The 22,825-nt window shown below is 44.0% G+C and overlaps 1 protein-coding gene across 1 annotated transcript in view; it reads right to left on the bottom strand.

Moving 5' to 3' along the window:
- Nucleotides 1–5,328: 5,328 nt before the first annotated feature.
- Nucleotides 5,329–22,825, bottom strand: part of grk3 (G protein-coupled receptor kinase 3) — a 37,701-nt gene continuing 20,204 nt past the window's right edge. The window contains exons 3-21 of the mRNA XM_068334453.1: nucleotides 19,309–19,382; nucleotides 19,099–19,200; nucleotides 18,667–18,741; nucleotides 18,050–18,111; nucleotides 17,902–17,953; nucleotides 17,723–17,814; nucleotides 17,539–17,638; nucleotides 17,163–17,241; nucleotides 15,783–15,913; nucleotides 14,784–14,878; nucleotides 14,144–14,251; nucleotides 12,494–12,560; nucleotides 11,401–11,501; nucleotides 11,103–11,169; nucleotides 10,552–10,647; nucleotides 9,225–9,387; nucleotides 9,001–9,137; nucleotides 8,183–8,296; nucleotides 5,329–7,997 (exon numbers count right to left, since the gene is read on the bottom strand). Of these exons, the coding sequence (XP_068190554.1) occupies nucleotides 7,836–7,997; nucleotides 8,183–8,296; nucleotides 9,001–9,137; nucleotides 9,225–9,387; nucleotides 10,552–10,647; nucleotides 11,103–11,169; nucleotides 11,401–11,501; nucleotides 12,494–12,560; nucleotides 14,144–14,251; nucleotides 14,784–14,878; nucleotides 15,783–15,913; nucleotides 17,163–17,241; nucleotides 17,539–17,638; nucleotides 17,723–17,814; nucleotides 17,902–17,953; nucleotides 18,050–18,111; nucleotides 18,667–18,741; nucleotides 19,099–19,200; nucleotides 19,309–19,382 (1,877 nt within the window). The 3' untranslated portion in view covers nucleotides 5,329–7,835. The remainder of the gene's footprint in view (nucleotides 7,998–8,182; nucleotides 8,297–9,000; nucleotides 9,138–9,224; nucleotides 9,388–10,551; nucleotides 10,648–11,102; nucleotides 11,170–11,400; nucleotides 11,502–12,493; nucleotides 12,561–14,143; nucleotides 14,252–14,783; nucleotides 14,879–15,782; nucleotides 15,914–17,162; nucleotides 17,242–17,538; nucleotides 17,639–17,722; nucleotides 17,815–17,901; nucleotides 17,954–18,049; nucleotides 18,112–18,666; nucleotides 18,742–19,098; nucleotides 19,201–19,308; nucleotides 19,383–22,825) is intronic.

Below are 22,825 nucleotides of genomic sequence, written 5' to 3'. Positions count from 1 at the left end.
GACATTAACTTAAATAGTTAACACTGTTACAGTAGTTAGTTGACATTAACGTTAGTAGTTAACACTGTTACAGTAGTTAGTTGACATTAACTTAAATAGTTAACACTGTTACAGTAGTTTGTTGACATTAACGTTAGTAGTTAACACTGTTACAGTAGTTAGCTGACATTAACTTAAATAGTTAACACTGTTACAGTAGTTAGCTGACATTAACTTAAATAGTTAACACTGTTACAGTAGTTAGTTGACATTAACGTTAGTAGTTAACACTGTTACAGTAGTTAGTTGACATTAACTTAAATAGTTAACACTGTTACAGTAGTTAGTTGACATTAACTTAAATAGTTAACACTATTACAGTAGTTATCTGACATTAACTTTAGTAGTTAACACTGTTACAGTAGTTATCTGACATTAACTTTAGTAGTTAACACTGTTACAGTAGTTAGTTGTCATTAACTTTAGTAGTTAACACTGTTACAGTAGTTAGTTGACATTAACTTAAATAGTTAACACTGTTACAGTAGTTAGTTGTCATTAACTTTAGTAGTTAACACTGTTACAGTAGTTAGTTGACATTAACTTAAATAGTTAACACTGTTACAGTAGTTATCTGACATTAACTTTAGTAGTTAACACTGTTACAGTAGTTATCTGACATTAACTTTAGTAGTTAACACTGTTACAGTAGTTAGTTGACATTAACTTTAGTAGTTAACACTGTTACAGTAGTTATCTGACATTAACTTTAGTAGTTAACACTGTTACAGTAGTTATCTGACATTAACTTTAGTAGTTAACACTGTTACAGTAGTTAGTTGTCATTAACTTTAGTAGTTAACACTGTTACAGTAGTTAGTTGACATTAACTTAAATAGTTAACACTGTTACAGTAGTTATCTGACATTAACGTTAGTAGTTAACACTGTTACAGTAGTTAGTTGACATTAACTTAAATAGTTAACACTGTTACAGTAGTTAGTTGACATTAACTTAAATAGTTAACACTGTTACAGTAGTTATCTGACATTAACTTTAGTAGTTAACACTGTTACAGTAGTTATCTGACATTAACTTTAGTAGTTAACACTGTTACAGTAGTTAGTTGACATTAACTTAAATAGTTAACACTGTTACAGTAGTTAGTTGACATTAACTTAAATAGTTAACACTGTTACAGTAGTTAGCTGACATTAACTTTAGTAGTTAACACTGTTACAGTAGTTACGACATTAACTTTAGTAGTTAACACTGTTACAGTAGTTACGACATTAACTTTAGTAGTTAACACTGTTACAGTAGTTAGTTGACATTAACTTAAATAGTTAACACTGTTACAGTAGTTATCTGACATTAACTTACATAGTTAACACTGTTACAGTAGTTAGCTGACATTAACTTTAGTAGTTAACACTGTTACAGTAGTTACGACATTAACTTTAGTAGTTAACACTGTTACAGTAGTTACGACATTAACTTTAGTAGTTAACACTGTTACAGTAGTTAGTTGACATTAACTTAAATAGTTAACACTGTTACAGTAGTTATCTGACATTAACTTAAATAGTTAACACTGTTACAGTAGTTATCTGACATTAACTTACATAGTTAACACTGTTACAGTAGTTAGCTGACATTAACTTTAGTAGTTAACACTGTTACAGTAGTTAGCTGACATTAACTTTAGTAGTTAACACTGTTACAGTAGTTACGACATTAACTTTAGTAGTTAACACTGTTACAGTAGTTAGTTGACATTAACTTAAATAGTTAACACTGTTACAGTAGTTAGTTGACATTAACTTAAATAGTTAACACTGTTACAGTAGTTAGCTGACATTAACTTTAGTAGTTAACACTGTTACAGTAGTTAGTTGACATTAACTTTAGTAGTTAACACTGTTACAGTAGTTATCTGACATTAACTTTAGTAGTTAACACTGTTACAGTAGTTAGTTGACATTAACTTAAATAGTTAACACTGTTACAGTAGTTAGTTGACATTAACTTAAATAGTTAACACTGTTACAGTAGTTAGCTGACATTAACTTAAATAGTTAACACTGTTACAGTAGTTAGCTGACATTAACTTTAGTAGTTAACACTGTTACAGTAGTTAGTTGACATTAACTTTAGTAGTTAACACTGTTACAGTAGTTATCTGACATTAACTTTAGTAGTTAACACTGTTACAGTAGTTAGTTGACATTAACTTAAATAGTTAACACTGTTACAGTAGTTAGTTGACATTAACTTAAATAGTTAACACTGTTACAGTAGTTAGCTGACATTAACTTTAATAGTTAACACTGTTACAGTAGTTAGTTGACATTAACTTTAGTAGTTAACACTGTTACAGTAGTTACGACATTAACTTTAGTAGTTAACACTGTTACAGTAGTTAGTTGACATTAACTTAAATAGTTAACACTGTTACAGTAGTTAGCTGACATTAACTTTAGTAGTTAACACTGTTACAGTAGTTAGCTGACATTAACTTTAGTAGTTAACACTGTTACAGTAGTTACGACATTAACTTTAGTAGTTAACACTGTTACAGTAGTTAGTTGACATTAACTTAAATAGTTAACACTGTTACAGTAGTTAGTTGACATTAACTTAAATAGTTAACACTGTTACAGTAGTTAGCTGACATTAACTTTAGTAGTTAACACTGTTACAGTAGTTAGTTGACATTAACTTTAGTAGTTAACACTGTTACAGTAGTTATCTGACATTAACTTTAGTAGTTAACACTGTTACAGTAGTTAGTTGACATTAACTTAAATAGTTAACACTGTTACAGTAGTTAGTTGACATTAACTTAAATAGTTAACACTGTTACAGTAGTTAGCTGACATTAACTTAAATAGTTAACACTGTTACAGTAGTTAGCTGACATTAACTTTAGTAGTTAACACTGTTACAGTAGTTAGTTGACATTAACTTTAGTAGTTAACACTGTTACAGTAGTTATCTGACATTAACTTTAGTAGTTAACACTGTTACAGTAGTTAGTTGACATTAACTTAAATAGTTAACACTGTTACAGTAGTTAGTTGACATTAACTTAAATAGTTAACACTGTTACAGTAGTTAGCTGACATTAACTTTAATAGTTAACACTGTTACAGTAGTTAGCTGACATTAACTTTAGTAGTTAACACTGTTACAGTAGTTACGACATTAACTTTAGTAGTTAACACTGTTACAGTAGTTAGCTGACATTAACTTTAGTAGTTAACACTGTTACAGTAGTTACGACATTAACTTTAGTAGTTAACACTGTTACAGTAGTTAGCTGACATTAACTTTAATAGTTAACACTGTTACAGTAGTTAGCTGACATTAACTTAAATAGTTAACACTGTTACAGTAGTTAGCTGACATTAACTTTAGTAGTTAACACTGTTACAGTAGTTATGACATTAACTTTAGTAGTTAACACTGTTACAGTAGTTAGTTGACATTAACTTAAATAGTTAACACTGTTACAGTAGTTAGCTGACATTAACTTTAATAGTTAACACTGTTACAGTAGTTAGCTGACATTAACTTCAGTAGTTAACACTGTTACAGTAGTTATCTGACATTAACTTTAGTAGTTAACACTGTTACAGTAGTTAGCTGACATTAACTTAAATAGTTAACACTGTTACAGTAGTTAGTTGTCATTAACTTAAATAGTTAACACTGTTACAGTAGTTAGTTGACATTAACTTAAATAGTTAACACTGTTACAGTAGTTAGCTGACATTAACTTAAATAGTTAACACTGTTACAGTAGTTATCTGACATTAACTTTAGTAGTTAACACTGTTACAGTAGTTAGCTGACATTAACTTTAGTAGTTAACACTGTTACAGTAGTTAGCTGACATTAACTTTAGTAGTTAACACTGTTACAGTAGTTAGTTGACATTAACTTAAGTAGTTAACACTGTTACAGTAGTTAGTTGACATTAACTTTAGTAGTTAACACTGTTACAGTAGTTAGTTGACATTAACTTAAATAGTTAACACTGTTACAGTAGTTAGCTGACATTAACTTTAATAGTTAACACTGTTACAGTAGTTAGCTGACATTAACTTTAGTAGTTAACACTGTTACAGTAGTTAGTTGACATTAACTTAAATAGTTAACATTGTTACAGTAGTTAGTTGACATTAACTTAAATAGTTAACACTGTTACAGTAGTTAGTTGACATTAACTTAAATAGTTAACACTGTTACAGTAGTTAGCTGACATTAACTTTAGTAGTTAACACTGTTACAGTAGTTATCTGACATTAACTTCAGTAGTTAACACTGTTACAGTAGTTACGACATTAACTTTAGTAGTTAACACTGTTACAGTAGTTATCTGACATTAACTTTAGTAGTTAACACTGTTACAGTAGTTAGTTGACATTAACTTTAGTAGTTAACACTGTTACAGTAGTTATCTGACATTAACTTTAGTAGTTAACACTGTTACAGTAGTTATCTGACATTAACTTTAGTAGTTAACACTGTTACAGTAGTTAGTTGACATTAACTTTAGTAGTTAACACTGTTACAGTAGTTATCTGACATTAACTTTAGTAGTTAACACTGTTACAGTAGTTAGTTGACATTAACTTTAGTAGTTAACACTGTTACAGTAGTTATCTGACATTAACTTCAGTAGTTAACACTGTTACAGTAGTTACGACATTAACTTCAGTAGTTAACACTGTTACAGTAGTTACGACATTAACTTTAGTAGTTAACACTGTTACAGTAGTTAGCTGACATTAACTTTAGTAGTTAACACTGTTACAGTAGTTAGTTGACATTAACTTAAATAGTTAACACTGTTACAGTAGTTATCTGACATTAACTTCAGTAGTTAACACTGTTACAGTAGTTATGACATTAACTTTAGTAGTTAACACTGTTACAGTAGTTATCTGACATTAACTTTAGTAGTTAACACTGTTACAGTAGTTAGTTGACATTAACTTAAATAGTTAACACTGTTACAGTAGTTATCTGACATTAACGTTAGTAGTTAACACTGTTACAGTAGTTAGCTGACATTAACTTTAGTAGTTAACACTGTTACAGTAGTTAGCTGACATTAACTTTAGTAGTTAACACTGTTACAGTAGTTAGCTGACATTAAATTTGGTTAAAACCGTTACAGTAGTTAGCTGACATTAACTTCAGTAGTTAACACTTCACTAGTAGTGGTTACAGCATCAGTAATCAGTAGTTACCTGCCCTGTCTCACCACCAAACCCTGTATGGAACAATGATCAATCACTGAGTCATAAAAACAAATCACATTTGACACAAGGCAACACAGAAAAAGGATTTTTATTCATGAACTGTTTTTACAAGCAGTCCAACACGCAACTTCCTACCTGTCTCAAAAAATCATTGAAATAAAATAAATTTAATAATAATCATTGAATAATATTATTAATTTTATATCAGTATTATCATAACCTTTATGGCAATAATAACCCAAAGCCAGTAGTATTTGTGTTTGTCTGTGGCATATGAAAAACCAAAGTTTCTGATGGGGGTAAACTGGAGGATTTTCTACAGCGTGCTTTCAGCCGAGGGGCTCGTCCGTCGCACGCAATAAATATGAAAGAGCGAAGAGTCCTGTATTCGAACAAAAATAATCATCTGGAACTCGCAGGTACAATATCTAAAGTCTTTATGTGCAAGATTCAAGCTGAAGTCTTCACCACAAACAATTATACTCACATCAAAACCCCCCGAACAGTTTCATTTTGTTTTCTACATTAAATCTTTTAAATAAACCTAGAGCATTTTGTCATTTCATATACACATATATTTATATATACTTTGAGTTTTTCCTATATGCCTCCTTTTTAAATTGTTTGAAGCAGAGAATCTGTGTGACAAAATAAAAGTCCACAGTGTGAACATACAAAGCGATGGCTAAGCGAACGCACGCTGGTACGAGGGGAGTGAAGTGAGAAGAGCCCCGACGGCCACATGGTGGAAAACCCACGCTCACGTCTGGAACACGTTTGGTCACAGTTTGGTACCCTTCGGAAAATCCACTTGTGTTTAACGTGTGTGTGTGTGTGTTTGTGTAGTTATGTATATCGTGATGGCTGTTGCCGAGTCCCCGGCAAGAACAGTTCAGAAAAAGGAGGCTTCCCATTGGTTCCACTCCATCAGCAACAGTTATTTGGCACATTTAACAACTATTAAGTAACACGTTGGGCTAAAAAGGTGCAACAACAGACATTTCAATGAAAACAATAAAAACCATTTTGGTTTACAAAAATAAAAGACACCTTAAGAGGTGACAAATTTTCTCTGTAAGACGATCGTTTCTCCCCCTGACAGGTAAAGGCTACGAAGACCCGAAAGGAAACAAAAAAGCGCAAATAGAACGCACCCCGAATCAACCTTTTTCTACTGCAGGTCAAACATCACAGCTCCGGAAATGCATGGACATCACAGACAAGGATAAAGTACTGCATGAGAAATGAAAAACCCTGAATGCATCCAAAAAAACAGGACCCTCCCCCCGCTTCTCCTCAACCCCCCCCCCCAAAAAATGAAAGATCTAATTTAAAATAAAGGTTTCACCTCATCCGGACTGTGTCACATTAACGACAAATACAAAAGTAGACATGGAGGAAAACTCCAACCTGAAACTGTTGTGTATTACGGAGCTAAGACGACCATCTTTGATAGCCAAACGTGTGTGTGTGTGTGTGTGTGTGTGTGTGTGTGTGTGTGTGTGTGTGCGTGTGTGTGTGTTTGTGCTTTGTTTCAGGGTGGAGTTTTCTGTCTTTAATTAGCTTCAGCTCTTTGTGATGACATTTCTTGTTCTTCGTCCTTCTTTATGAACGCAGCGCGTGACCCGTGACACAGTCCAAATGGAATAACACAACACTGTGAGTGACTGAAAGCTCAGATTTGACCCTCACCTGCTCTAAGCTGGTGGGGGTCAAACTCCCCCCACCTCCACTTTCACCCCACCTCCTCCTCAGGACAGATTCACCAACAGATGTCCCCATAATGCAAACACTGAAACACTGAAGATGCACAGAGACAGTTTCTTATATACACCCCCCCTCAGCCCCACCCCCCTTCATACAGTTGTCCTTGGTTACCCATCCCCAGGTATACCAGTCTTCATGGTTCCCATAGCAACCAGCTGCTGCAATGGAATCCTGGTTGCTATGGTAGCTGGCTGTACAAGAGTCAATCTGAAAGTGGGAACTTCCTTTATCCTGCATTGGAATGATCAGAGGCCGCCCCCGGCCCCGCCCACCTCCAGGTGTCCGGGCGTGGTCACCGAGCGAGCGCTCAGGTGACTCAAGTAAATAATCGCTGTTGGCACTTTATGCACGTCAGAGCAGATTGAGGGGCCGCTTTTTTTTTTTTACATTCCTGGTGAACGCCTTTGGAGACGGGGGTAGTGGTGGTGGTGTTGGTGGTGGTGGGGGGGGGTCTCCACGCCGTCCGACGCTCAGGTCCGTCAGGGCGAGGAGGTGTGGCCAGGGCTGGGGGGTGGGGCAGAGGGACAGAAGGGACCGGGCTTCAGTCCTCGTCACGTTCATGCAGAGGTTCTTCACATGCTCCCGGACGCCTCCCTCCTACCGCTACGTGAGCCGGGGGGGTCCCACGCAGACAAAAACAAACAAACAAAAACAAACACGCGCATGTGATTGGTCGAGAGCATGTGTGTGTGTGTGTGTGTGTGTGTGTGTGTGTGTGTGTGTGTGTGTGTGTGTGTGAGGCTGCTGACGAGGAGGATGGTTGGACGCAGTATGTGTGTATATTTGTGTGTGTGTGTGTGTGTGTGTTTATGTGTTTCACAGGCCATTGCTGTTGCGGTGTGTGAGGGGGGGTTTGGAGAGCTCTACCACGCCGGCCCGGCCCTTTCCGATGACTTTGGGGGCGCGGCGCAGCAGCTTCTGGGCCTCGGTGAACGCCTCGGTCAGCTCCTTCTTCCACTGCACGAACTCTGGGTCGCTCTGGGGGCGGAGCCAAGCACAAGGTCAGAACCTCACATGTCCAAGTCAGGCGTGAAACACATGACTGTCAGAGCGTCACAACCAATCAGACACCGGCTGGACGCAATTTGAAAACGAGGACGCTTCAGCAGTTTGAGTTTGTTCTGGTTTCGCATGCGGTGGCGCTAAAGGTGGGGGGATCATACCTCACACTGCAGCACAAACTGCTTCCCCCCCTTGATGCGCAGCAGGATACACTTCTTGTCTTTAATCTGTGTCTCCTCCACCGTCACGATCTGCTCCATCGTCAGGAGGTTTTGCTGCAGAGGAAACAGAACAAACCCAACGGGAAACCGATCAATCGATTGATCAGACACACATCCCACACACACACACACACACACACACACACACACAGCAGCTATACCTTCATCACTACATAAACTCTAAAGGCTCTCACGTGGGTTAAAATCCTTCTAAAGCGACTTTAAATACTGGAAATTAAACTTTTCAGAACTACAGCCGGAAGCTCATTGATTTATTAAATTGTCATTCAAGGGCGACTCAATCAAGGCCAAAAATATCTTTGAAAAAGATTAATTAAAATATTAATAATAAATATAAAACGGTTTCTGTTTTTCACTGACTTGTACATATTTTTACGATTTTCTCTTCACTTTTTGTTTTGTTTCTTTTTACTGCTTCGACTCCATCATAAACGTCCGGAGCACAGTTCTTGCACTTGAACGCATCGCAGCGGGTTTCCTCCTCTATCAGCTGGAGACTGAAGCATCACTGGGGGAGTCTGAAGCGGAGGGGGGGGGTTCTACAGCTCTAAATACCCGGTGGATGGGAACACCTGGTGGAGTGGGCGGAGCTTAACACTCACCCCTTCTTGGTGCTTTTTAAACCGTTTCATCCACGTGTCCTTTGGCGTGGAGTCGGAGCAGACAGACACACAGGTTTCATACAGAACACGTGAACACGGACGTGAAGGGCCATGAGCCCCGGGACGTCAACTCACCCTGGACTCGCCCTCCCCCCTCCACTCCACACGGTTAGGGAACAGGTAGAAGTAGCGACGCTGCCACTGGGTGAGGAAGGGGTTCCCCAGCTTCAGCATGTAGCCGTGCATGATGCAGTCCTTCCCCAGCGCGTAGTCTGCAAAAGGAACACACACGCTTACAGGTGTGCACACGGAACAAACTCGTTTACCTCCACGGAACACACACACGCTTACACTCCTACCTTCCTCGTGGCCCAGCTGCTTGTTCTTCGCCCTCTTGCGGGCCTCGTTCTTGTCCGTGTCCGAGTTGACCGCCTCGTAAACCGTCTCGGCCACTTCCTGCTGCCAGCGCTCCGAGATGACCAGAGGGAAGTTCTTGTAGAGCTCCTGGTCGCTGTCCAGCAACTGGAGGCGGACAGATACAAATGATCAATAAATGACTACATCATATATTGATGTAGTTGCCTGCTGCTGATCCAGACCCCGCAGGTGAAACCTGTGTGATGAGGGGGTCGGTGTGACACCGCCCCCTACAGGGAGCTGCGATAATGCAGGTTCAGATAACAGATCCATGAACTTCTGACAATAAACAGAGCTCGAAACGATGGAAGGGGTTCACTGGATCGACCAATCAGGCAGTGTGACATCACTCGTCGTGAGCCAGCTCACTATGGTGACATCGCTGTACGTGTGAGTGTGCTCTCTGAAGGCTGTCATCACTCCATCATTTGTCAACAAATGCATGAAACAAATCAGAAAAGAAGAAGAATAAATTTGTTACTGTGATCTAAAGTTTTGTGGTCCAGCCGTCCTGCAGCAGTGATTTCGATCTTGTTACTTTGCCTTTTAGGCTGCATTCATTTCACCTCCCGGTACACAGCAATAAAAACCAGCCACCGTCTTTACTGCAAATGAGCGTCAGGGGGGGGTGAAGCGACATCACGACGCCGCAGTTCTTCGGATTATTGCTCCAGAGATAACGACGCTCTGGTTGGATGATGAACGACCGTAACTGCAGCCACATTCATGTTAATGAAGGCGATGCTCCAGGAGGAAATCACATCACCGGGCGCCACAAGGCCCCGCCTACAGTGCCAAAGGTCTCAGGTGTGCGAACGGATTCCTGACACACGTCCCCGTGAGGACTTTGTCGTTTGAAGACAAACAAAATGTCTGAAAGCTCAAGACATTTTTTTCACAAGGACATCCCATTAAATTACAGGGATAAGTTTCAGAATGCACTATTCTCACATGCAGGTACAAGAACAGATGGAAAGCAGTAGGAGGAGGAATAAGGAGGGGAAGGAAAAAAAGTGGAGGAAAAGAGGAGAAAAGTGAAAAAGGAGGATGTGAAGGATGAAAAATGGAGGAAGGTGAAGAAAAAAAAGAGACAAGGGAGAAAGATGAATGCGAGGAACGAGGAGGAGGAGGAGGCCAGATGTTCTTCTTCTGTTCCTTCTGCGTCATTGGAGGGTTTCTGTGCACCAGGCGTTCCTGAACATTGCAGGGATTCTACGTGTGATGGGATACATTTTTCCTGCTACGTGGAGGCGTGAGAGGCGACCTCACCTTGATGCCCTTGGTGTCCTCCTCATCAAATGAGCCGATGTCGAAGGCGTCAGCGGCGTTCACTTCCCCCCTGGGAGGGATGAGGGGAGGCGAGTACTACAGACGGGAGGACAAACAGAACAGCCAATGTCAGCGCTGCGTTCAAGGGGAGTCGTAAATTACCAAACCGTCAGACACAACGGTGACTTCATCAGATAAAAAACCCCCCCAAAAAACAGGTAGATTTAAATACTTTTTTGCAGTTTTCTGAAAAGAATGCTGTTAAACAATCTGGTCACATATAAATCAATATTTATAGTCAAAAAATATATGGTGTATTTAAGAGCTGCTGGAAAACTCAGATTTCTGTCTTTTGAAGACATTCATGTGGAATAACACATAACCAGACCATAATAATAGTGACTTTTTACACTTCAAAGTGGCTAATATTTTGCAGTTTCACCATTACAACTGACTTATAAAATTAAAATAAATATTAATTGTAATATTACAATAAATCGTATTTGGAGGTCACGGATTGTGCGTTGCCATACCAACGGACGCCTACTCACCTTCTGCAGGTAAACCTGCTGCCAGTCGATGCCTTTGAAGAACTGATGCTCCTTCACCTCTGGGGCCCTGCAGGTGGGAGACACAGGACAGGAAGCGTTGACACACCTGTGGACACTAGGTGGCAGCGTTGGCTATGTTACCCCCCCAGATAGCTATAAACGCTTAATCCAATTCCAGCAAACAGCCAGCACCGGACCGATCCATCATCGCTTCAGCCTGAAACCAACGGCTTGTCAGCTTCAGGCGCCGATGGCGTGACGGACGGGTCGGATGGCGGCGCGACGAGGCGAGGCTCACCCCCGGCCCTGACAGCCCAGCCTCTTGGAGACGTCCCTCTGCAGCAGCCCCTCCAGCAGGTCCTTGAGCTCCGCGGTGAAAGAGTCGGGCAGCTCCACGTTCTGATGAGAGGAGACGGGAAAGGGGGGGTGGGGGTGGGGGTTATCATCAATAAATGCAGTCGAGGGGATTCGGATTGATTTCATTTGTTTGACACACAATCAGATTTGTGTCTGGGGTTTCGGATTAAAGTGGACCTAAACGGGTCACTGTGGGCGAGCATCTACGGGATTTAAGGAAAGCAGGTGTGTGGCGTCCCGCTGGGCGTCCCGCTGGGCGACCTCAGACCTCGGTGGTCCAATAGACCGTTGGGTTCTGGCTGAGCGGCATCATCGGCCGTGGACTCGTCTCTGAGGCCAGGACGGAGAAGCCGTCCCTCCTGGACGTGACACACACTTCCTGTGTGTTCCTCCTGCTTGCGCTACGGGCCGGACTCCTTCCTGGTTCTACACGCAGTGGAGTCACAGGTAGAGGGATTAGAACTCTGCTCCACCGGCCGCCTCAGTCCCCCTGACGTTAACCTGCTCTGCTGAGATGTTCCGTCTCTCTGGACACGCTCCAGCGTTGCCTCCATCCGTCTCTTCCTGTCGCGCCGCTCGCTTCCACCGTGTTTATGTAACCAGACCATTCATCACGTTCAATAAACACTCGGACACGTACGGCGGTATTTTTAGACAACGTCAAGACCTCTCCATCTCTGTCTCCAGCGTACACAAGCGCAGACCGGGATTAAGCGGGATGAACCAGATTAAATGGCTGGATTTAAAATCGTAATCTGGATTTGTTGTGAAGCCACGGATCATACTTTCTCTGTTTGGAGGTCCGGCCTCCCTCCCGACAGCGCCGGCGCTGTTGTGTGCGTGGGAGGGCGGCGACCCTTCCCGGCTGCGCCGTGTCCTGATGAAACACATCGACAGACATTTGGAGGCGCTCCAGCGTGACGGCGACGCGGGAACGAGAAGAGGCGCAAATAATCTGTGCCGAGAACTCGCTGACAGTTTGTGCATGTGTCAGCGTCGAGCATCGGGCGCCGCGGCGCTGCTGAGGGTCTTACCATGGTGAGCGTCATGCGGTCGATCTCATGCTTGTCTTTGGTCTTGTGCTGCCTGAAGGGGCTGTGCCTGAAGGGGAGACAAGAGACACAGGATGAGAGAAACACAGGAATGGAGGATCACACCTGTAGAGACTCCACAGACCAACTCCACGCCGTCAGAGCGGCGCTCATGAATATTACACGGCGTGGATTAAGGAATGGTGATTTGAGCTGACCTAGATTGTTCTCGCTCTAATTAACCGCCTTCGTGCTCCTGCCGTCGACTTTAAGCACTTCAGACTCACTACTGGAGGAAAAATGGACGACTCAGTCTGGTTCAAACACACGCCTGAAGCGTTCGTTCACACAAGAAATGAAGCCAAAAGCTCTTCAGAAGTAAATAACAAGAATTTCAAAAAGTGAAATAAATTATCGGAAAAAACAAGAATAGAAAAGAACGATTGTCATCAGTTGTAACAGAAAAGTCAAAAGGAAAATCTAAATTAAACAGTAATTATTAATGTGGCAATAAAAACAGCAAACATAAAACATAAAAACAAGTGGTGATATATGAACAGCTTAATGAGTTAAATGTCAGCAGGTTATTGTTTCAGTCAAACTTTAAACCGTTACATTTGATCATCTTCTTGTTTCACTGATCCCACATCAGATTTATCTGATCATTCCTGATGAAATCAGGTCGACTGATTCAGAACGGATCATCGCAGGAAGCGCCCGGGTCTGAAGGCGTCAGTTTAAAACGCACATCTAGACACAGGACATGTTCTGATTGGCTGATATATCTCAAAGCCACGCCTTCCTGGGCTTCTGACCCGTTGTTTAAACTCTGATCACCGCCGGACTCACTAATAGCAGAGAAAGCATCTCCACCTGAGAAACGCTCAGTGAAGCGGCTCCAAACAACATCTATAGTTTAATTAACGGCATCAGAATCGACCGCTGCAGACGGGAATCGATAAACGTGAACATCATGGATGTAAGCAGAGAACTTGTAGACGTCCAGACTGAAGACGTAAACACGAGCGCGTGGACGATTCATCGCTCCGCCGCCACTCCCGCATCGATTTACAATCACCTACGAGGAGAGAGGAGCAGGATAGTCTTCTCATATCTTGTTCATCTATCCTTCACATCCATTGGTTTCATCTTTATCCTCGTTTTTTTTAAGTCGGTTTCAGGCTGCAGGTCAAAGGTCACAAGAATCTCATCTTCCTGAACATAAAACCATCACAGGTGGTCTGACGTAACTTTTTCTAACTCCGGTTGCAGGAATGGATTTTCTCTTCATTCAGCCTCATGTCTGCAGTCGATGAAACCCCGAGCGTGAAATACGAAATGATGGAGCAACGGGACGATGCAGGTGGAGAATAAATTATGTCATCACGTTTAGAAGTCACGTGACGAACATTTCAAGTGTCTCTGAAGCAGCCAACCTTTGACCAAAGGCACTCACAGGTAGGAACATCAATAGAAAGACGCGTCACACTCTCTTCCTCCTCTCACCTGATTCCTGACCTGCCAGGTCCAGGCTGGCATTTACACACTCCACATCAAACCCCACACACACAGATACACACACGATCAAACGCGCAGCCGAACCAGAGAGGAGGTGTCCTCTGATTGGCTGAGGAGAGCAGCTGGAGTGTTTACCCTCGCAGGAGCTTGAAGAGCATGCAGCCTAAGGAGAACCAGTCAGCACTGCTGTCGTACGCCGTCCCCTTCTGGAGCACCTCTGGAGCCATGTAGCCATGAGTCCCTCTGTGACACACACACACACACACACACACACACACAGTTACATTAACGGTGGCACCAGGAGCAGCAGCTTTAACACGATTTAAAGGAAAGTACAATAAACCAACAAATAAACAGGAAGATTTGATTTATCACCAGATAAGAACTAAAACTGAACTAAAGCTGAAGGTCAAACAGAATTCTGTCAATTCATATGAACAGATGTTTGTAAAGGGAGGCGACAAAAAGACCACACACTCCAATACACTAGGGGGCGGTGTCAGCCCAATGAGATCAACTCTTATTGGACTGATTGATCGGTAAATCATCAACTTTTTAAAAATGATATAAGACAGGTGACCCTTCTGGTATAGAGAAGATGATTATTATTGATTATCAGCTCAAAAATATTGATAAGGTTCATCCTTTGTGTCTCTGTTTATGATATGTTATCACTACTGGTGATGGATGTTAATGGTAACCTCTCCTAACCAGAGTGTAATGTAAGGATGTCATATCTGATTAGCCCCGCCCCCAGAGGTGACATCACACTTACACGCTGGCGTGGGGTTTCTTCTTGGAGAAGTCGCAGGCCAGGCCGAGGTCCGAGATCCGAACGTGACCGTGTTCATCCAATAGGATGTTAGCTGGCTGTGGAGGAGAGGTGGTTGGGGGGGGGGGGTGTTAATGATGGATCAGCCTGTATCAGCAGCGTCCGCCGAGTGACGACGCAGCCAATGACAGACGCCCTCCCCGACTCCGTTGTTCTGTTTACTGAACGGCTCCCTGACTCCAGTTATTATGGCAACCGATCCAAACAGTAGGAGCAGAGGAACGCAGAGGGAGACGTGGTCTACATCAACCCACGGCGTCTTCTCCTCCAGCTGCTGCCACCAATCAGCACACTCCGTTTATGTTCTCATTGAAACCTGATGTTCAGGATGAGACCTGCTGGATTCTAGAGTCTACAATAAAGACACGACAGCATCCCCAAACGGAGGGGAAGAGATCGCCCCCTGGTGGATCCATCTCAGCATCTGACGTTTGTCCTGATGTGACCCGTCGAGGCTCCGGGGTCACCGGTCACCATCAGACTCCTTAACGTGTCGTACCTTCATATCTACAGCAACTAATACAGCAAACAGGCAAATCACCCCCCCCCCCTTTGATTAAGTGAACAAACATGTGACTCACTATGATGATCATGTGTCAACATGATGCTATTTGCTCACTGCATGTGGCTTCCAGTCAGAATCAACTACAGCTGCAGTTTGGTAATAAAGGAACGCGTCAACAATGAAGCTCTGAGGCGCCGAGAGGAGAGACATGAAGGCAAGGCGGTCAGCCAATCAGGAAGCAGCAGGACCGGCAGAATTGAATTTAAATTAGAGGCTGACGCCTCTTTGTACTCCTTCTTATTTACTTTATTTAACAGTAGATTTCTACCCATAAACCTTATGGGGGGTTAACGGTTTGTGTCTACTGGTTCTGGTCTCCTGCGAGGTTCGTTGATGATGTCACCTGCGGGTCACTGGTGGGCGTGTCTGCATCTCACCTTCAGGTCTCTGTAGACCACGAAGCGGTTGTGCATGTGCTCCAGGCCCAGAATGATCTCCGCTGCATAGAAACGCATTTCCTTCTCGCTGAAGACGCCGTGCTGGGACAGGTGGTAGTGCAGGTCGCCCCCTGGACACACAGACAGGAAGTGCATCAGCAAGACCCAACCACACCCCCCACTTTGATCAGTACCCAACAATACATGGCAGCGGTCTCAGACGCCGTCTCCCCTCCAGCCCTGAATCGTCCCTCTTAAAACGGATCGACCTGCGTATGAATCTCTGGACTGTAGCCGGTAACGGTCCCTAACGGGACGCTGTGAGACGCGTCGACGTTAACGGGTGACTCAGGCTGTGATGGTGAGAACAGTGTCTGACAGTCCTGAAGCGATGAGGCGAGGCTGTTATCAGACCAGTACAGCCATGTTGGTGTGTTTACTGGTGTAGTTCCTAAACATGTGTGAAGAAACCCTAACCCAAAACCTAATCCGAACCCTAATCCCTAACCCAAAACCTAACCTTAAACCTAATCCTTAACCCTAACCCAAAACCTAACCCTAACTCTGACCCAAACAATAATCCCTAACCCTAACCTAAAACCTAACTCTAACCCGATCCCTAATCTCTAACCCAAACTTGAGGGCCTGAGAGGAAGAATGAACCTCAGGAGAGCTCTTTTTGACCATAAATTTAAAATACAGTGCACCCTTGCGCATTTCGCGCATTAACACTCGGGACTCGTGACACCTCATTGTGGATTTCTGGTAGGTAGTCACGTGATACCATACGAGTATTTTATTGGCTGACGGCATCCGGAAGTGCGCTACTTTCTCTGGGTCTCTGACTTTCGTGAGACACAAAAGTGCTGTAAACAGTCTATCAGAGTGTGGGGAAAGGTAACACAGATAGAAGGTGGTTTAATATCAGTATGGGGAGGATTCATAAATGTTTAAATTACCGTAAATAATAAGATAAATAGATCACAATCTCGATTGCGGATTCCTTAATTGCGTGTGCTTCCTGGAGCGCATTGAATAGGTGAATAGGTGAAAAACACCTGCAGGCTGTGACAACAACAGGACCAGCATCCAGCTGGAGGTGTGACCCTGTGTCTGGAACAGAATCCTGTAGGAACTGGTTCTGTGTGTGTGTGTGTGTGTGTGTGTGTGTGTGTGTGTGTGTGTGTGTGTGTGTGCGTGTGTGTGCATGTGTACCCATTAAATATTACATTATCCTAGAAAAACAAAAAACACTGGAGTTCCGTCTCCACTGGACGCGTGAGGGGTTTCAACAGATGCTGACCAATGACGACGACTAACAGCTCAATAAATATTTTTTGGGGGGGTGGGGGGGTTCTTGGCTGAGGGGACAGGGCTTACCGTTCATGAGGTCCAGAATGAAACACAGCTTGTCGGGGGTGTGGAAGGCGTACGTCATGCAGACGATGAACGGGCAGTCCTGTGGAAGGAAACCGACGTCAGTGGAAGTTAAAGAAGAACCGGTTTGATCCGGTTTGGTTTGATCCGGTTTGGTTTGATCCGGTTTGGTTTGATCCGGTTTGGTTTGCTCCAGTTTGGTCGGGTTTGATCCGGTGTGGTCTGGGGGTTCCCAACCTGAGGGACGGGTCCATCTCAGAGGTCACCAGATGAACCTGAGTGGTCGTCCGTGTCGTCTCCACCGATGAGGTGAGTCCTCCATCGCCATCCTGATCACGCTTGACCATTTACCCATAAGCCTTTGTACCTGATCACTCACCCCTGTGCTGACCAGCGACAGCATGATCCTCTCATTGAGCGCTAGAGTCTCCCCCTGCTTCATCTTGATCCTCTTCTTGTCCAGACACTTCATGGCGTACCTGGACGTTAAAAAAAGGAAGTGTTAATCGTCATCAGACGCGGGAGACCCGCCTCCTCCGGAGTGGGCGTCGCCCTCGTCTTACATCTTCCCCGTGTCGGCCTTCCTGCAGCCGTAAACCTCGCCGAAGCCGCCCCTGCCGATGATCCGGTGCACGCTGAAATCGTTCATGGTCAGCTGGGGGAGGGACAAGGACGTCAGGCAGGATGTAAAAGAACACCCCCCCCCAACCCCAACCCTAACCCTAACCCCACCCCTACTCACGTGGATGTTGAGCTCCACGTTCTTCCACTGGCAGAAACGGGTGAATTTGTCACTATGGGGGGAGAAAGGTTGAAATGTGAATCGAGTGGATGCAGAGCGATCCCCCCCTCCACCACCCCCTCCGACCCTCGCCTCCCCCCCGCCTCACCTCTCGATGAACTTCAGGAAGATCTTCCCTCTCAGGCTGTCACAGATCTCCACGATGTACGGCTGCAGGGCGACAAACAGTAGTTCAGGAAGGGGCTGCCCTCGCTAACGCCTGATCAAAACTCTACAATACGGCTCAACGCTGTTTGGTCCGAACATGAAGTCAGAGCGGCTAACAGGCTAACAGGTGGAGTCTCACAAGTACGTTCAAATTGAGCATGAGAGCCGTGTTGTCGCCCAAAAGAGGAAATTGTTTATTAGATTTACGGCGTTGAGAGGGAACGACCTGTTCCTCTTTGGTTTGCTGTTCGCTCCGGTCAGAGGAAAATTAAAGGAGTGTGTTCAGATTACAGATAACGCTTGAGAATAAGAAGAAACACTTACAGATTCTACCTTTTTAAAGGTTACTAGTTACCATTAATATTGTTATTTTACTATTATTCAGTTTAAGTCAACTGGTTCCCACCAGGAGTAAAAACCTTTTTGTTCTGTAAACATCCGACGTCACAAGAGGAAGACAATAAAGCGCTGAATGAAGCCTTTAGTGACGGAGAAGGAACAACAACCCGACGAGTAATGGGTGCTGACAGGTGTCCTACCTGCCTACAGGTGTCCTACCTGGAAGAGAGTCGGGGGAACCTGTTTCTTTGCGAGGTGACTCTGGACGTGGTCCACGGCTTTCTTAGAAAAAGGCTGAAGACAAAGGAAATAAAGGGAATAAAAGGAAGACGTTAGAAGACCAGACACAAAGTCGCGTTGTTCATCCCTCAGCGCTGCCTTGCAGGAGGACAACAGCTGCTCCACAAATGAGACTTCGCATTCAGTAGCTCTTGATCTTTGCATTTTTGGGTGAAACAGCAAAATTTACCTCATTCAGGTTTTGCGAACTTTTTTATGAATGCTGTTGATTTGTTCGTGTGTGATCTGAGTTATTGACGATCCAAAGATGTGATAAAACTGATAAACTACAATATATTTTTCTGTCCATTTCGCGACCTTTAGGTTGGTCATGTGACCTGTGATCCCAACTGTGGACGGATGTGACCTCACGTGTGAACAGGACAGCAGCTCCTTCATGATGTAGCCGTCGTAAATCTGCCGACTGCGGCTCAACCTCTCCTCCTCCGAGTCCAGCTTCTCGTAGTCCTTAATCTGAAACGGGCAGAGGTCGCGTTACCACGCTGAATCGGGATTAATCCTGACCTCTCCACCCGTCCCGTCATGCCTTCTAATCCCACACACGGGACACGCTGGACTTACTTCTTCGTAGAACTTGAGCTGCGGCACGGCCTCGTCGATCTCGTTCAGACAGAAGTCCTTAAACAGGAGGAAGCCTGGAGGAGACAGACGGGAGGCGTGAGGAGAAATCGACCCGTGGCCTCGGGTAGAACGCGACATCTGACAACGCTCTGCTGTCAGGAGCACGCAGCTCAGCTCCTACTCTGATTACACTGAAGTTTACAGTATTTTCCGCACTATAAGGCGCACCTAAAAGCCTTTGATTTTCCCAATTTCTTATAATCCAATGTGCCTTATATATGGAAAAAGTTTTAAAATAGACCGTTCATTAAAGATGAGCTCTCACATGCGTTTTATGATCCAGTGCACTTTATGCATGAATTTTTTAAAAAAAATAGGACATTCATTGAAGGTGTGCCTTATAGTCCAGTGCGCCTTATAGTGTAAAAAATATTATATATGTTTATGGAGGCTGAAACGGCATTAAGAATGTGAGAAAACACTGAATCTATAAATGAAATCCACAAATTAAACAGACCTACAGGTAGAGACAGACAAGCAAAATGTGTGTGTGTCTGTGTGCGTGTGAAAAACAAGACTCAAGTTCACGGCTTTGTCCCAAGGCCTCCAAAATTTTCAGATTAGATTTGTCATTTGTTACCACACACACACACACACACACACACACACACACACGCACACACACACACAAAGCCCACAGGAGCGTGAAGAAGCTCAGATCCGCTGCAGAGCCTGATTTAGCCCTAATAATGGACTGAAGTTGTCTCCTTCTCTTTCGGGCAGAACAAGCAGCTGATGGCGCTCAGAGCACCCCCCCCCCCAGACCTACATACGTACCCCCCCACTGAGCTCATAATTACAGAAGATGACACCACAAATTAAAAGCGTCACTCCCAAACAGAGGATGATCATCTTCACTCAGTGAAACATCATCTGAGGAAGACGAGGAACACCATGCGTGCTGTTGCCATGGCGATTGCCTCTGTGTCTACTGCCGATGTCTGCGGCGTGACACCGCCGCCGGACTGTTGGTGGAAACGAAGTCGCGAATAGGTCAGAGGTCGCCGGCGGCGGCGCCGCGTGTTGGGTGCGACGTAGCGACACGGCGGCGCTTAGCGATGGATGGCGTGTTCCTCTCTGAGGCTTCACCCGATTAGCATCAGGCATTAACAGAAATAGAGGACTAAGAAGATCTGGATCTGGATGAGATCAGGAGTCCGATCCGTCGCTCTGACCTTCAGAACCGTCCTGGAACGCTGCTTCGCACCGCAGGAGGTCCAAAAGTCACCATTGAGTTTGATGTTTGAAGGGCAAGACTCACGTGAACGGATCTGGTGTCACATGACAGAGGCAGTGGGGCATTTGAATAAAAAAATGTTTTAACGCTCAATAAATATGTAGAATGAGATTGTCAGGTGAACGGTGGCAGGATGGATTCAAATGGTCTCTTTAACGGAACACAAAATGGGTTTGGTTCTATTGGTTCCCCTCAGAGTTTGGGTTCCGCCCCCTGACGGCTCCGCCCCCCCCCCCCCCCCCCCCCAGGCTCCACGGCGAGCTCGCCTCTCGTTTCCAGGCCTCCGCTATCTACTGTTCTCACTTCTTCCCCCTCGGCTTTATCTCCCCTGCAGACGCCATGCATCACTTCCCCTCCGCTCCGACGCTGACACGCCAGGTTCACACACATGGATGTGCTCACACACACACACACACACACACACGGTGGTGTGTGTGTGTGTGTGTGTGTGTGTGTGTGTGTGCACAGCTGACTGCACAGGGCATCCCTGTTTGTAGAGTTGCGCTGCTGACAGATCAAACACACACATGTTGTCAGCGGCGGCGACCGACACACACCGGAGAGAGAGACGGCTCTGACATTGCAGAGACTCCAGGATTAACCCTAATCTCTGGACGCTTCGACACGGCTAATCTGACACACGGCCTCCAGAGCGACAGACGTGAACTCTGGGCTGAGCTCCATTAGCAGGTTTTAGAAACACCGGACCGGTTCGATGTGTGGCCAAAAAAACAAATCCTGTTCACACCAGTTTTGGAGGTTCGATTCTAATCCCCCGCGCCTCTAATCTACGATGTCTCTCAGGATGTGAAGCTTTTCTTTTAACCAGCGTCTCCATTCTGCTGCTCCACTGTTGATGTTAACAGTGTCTAACCGACTCTTTAAAATCCCTCGTTCAGGGTCTAAACTCTCTCTGCTGTGGAAACAAGCCGTTTGTGTTTTGGAGGTGAAGATGATGAAGGTGAAAACACACAAAAATAAAAATAGTACGATTCTGTTCTGAGTCAATTTATGGAAAAGACAAAATCAAGATTCTTGTTGAGGGTCATGTGGGAACGACTGGCTGTTGTATTAAACATAAACTGACCTTTAGTGGAGGAAGAACGCCAGAAAGAGAGATGGGGGGGGGGGGGTTGCACGATGTGACAGATATTCATTCAACAACATCCGGATAAGCCAACAATGCTAACTCTTCGTTTTCTGTTCTCTGGCTCTGCTGTGTGACGGTGAATTCTGGATAATCGCTGCCGTCTGACAATTTCTGTCATTATTGGTTCAAAAAGTGAAGTTAAAACACAGCTCAAGCTTTTTTAGGACGTTATTGAACTTTGACGCAGCAAATGTTGAATTTTAAGAGACATAAAACTCCACAAATACGCCAGAAAAAAACAAAATAAAGGATCTTAGTACGTCAGCTCTGGAATATGTTTTAAAATCAACTCATATTTTTTTTAGTAGACCCAACACTTTGGGACAGGAGGGGCGCGGCCCCTTTAACCAGTTCAGTGGTGTTTGGTGAATATTGTCCCACATTACATATTTAATTCCCCTGAAGCCACAAATGTCCCAGTTAAAGAGGGAAAACACTTTTGTATGATCATTAATAAAAAAAAAAAACAACTGTCGGTGGTGCCTGAGAGTAGAACCAGTCCTGTCAAATATTGATCGATCAGCAGCAAATGTTCCTTTCAACGATTCTACGGTGAATAACACAACGTGTGATGGAGACAGCTTCCGCAGATGTCACATGTGGAAGAACGATTTCCCTTTTAAAGACGTGTGTAAACTTTCCCGTTCATTTTTAAAGTAAGTTCATTTGTGACACTGAGGCTTTATCCACAGATGATTTACATTGAAATTGCTTCGAGGATGTTGGCTAAAGCTCCGCTAACACGTCCCACATCAGGACTTTTGACACTGGCGTCAGAGGATTGTTTGCTAAGCTTCAGACGAGCAGCTGAACGACTGTCTCCTACAAAAAAAAACAGCCTGTTTGCACAGCCTGACGCATTGAATATGTTAACCGAGCCTGCAGGTGTTGGCATCCGAACGCGTTTCACCTTCTGCATCTCATTATAGCACAAGACTTTATTAAAAACAGACGACCGCCCTCGTGCTGAAAGAGACGCCATGATTTACTGCGTCCAGAGCCGGACGGCACAAACTAAGGACACGGAATACTCCACACGCTAAACGACTTCATCAGATCATGCCTGACAT

The sequence above is a fragment of the Antennarius striatus genome, chromosome 15 (genome assembly GCF_040054535.1).
Source record: "Antennarius striatus isolate MH-2024 chromosome 15, ASM4005453v1, whole genome shotgun sequence".
In the NCBI taxonomy this organism is placed as follows: Eukaryota; Metazoa; Chordata; class Actinopteri; order Lophiiformes; family Antennariidae; genus Antennarius; species Antennarius striatus.
This window is presented reverse-complemented; position numbering and strand designations above follow the sequence as displayed.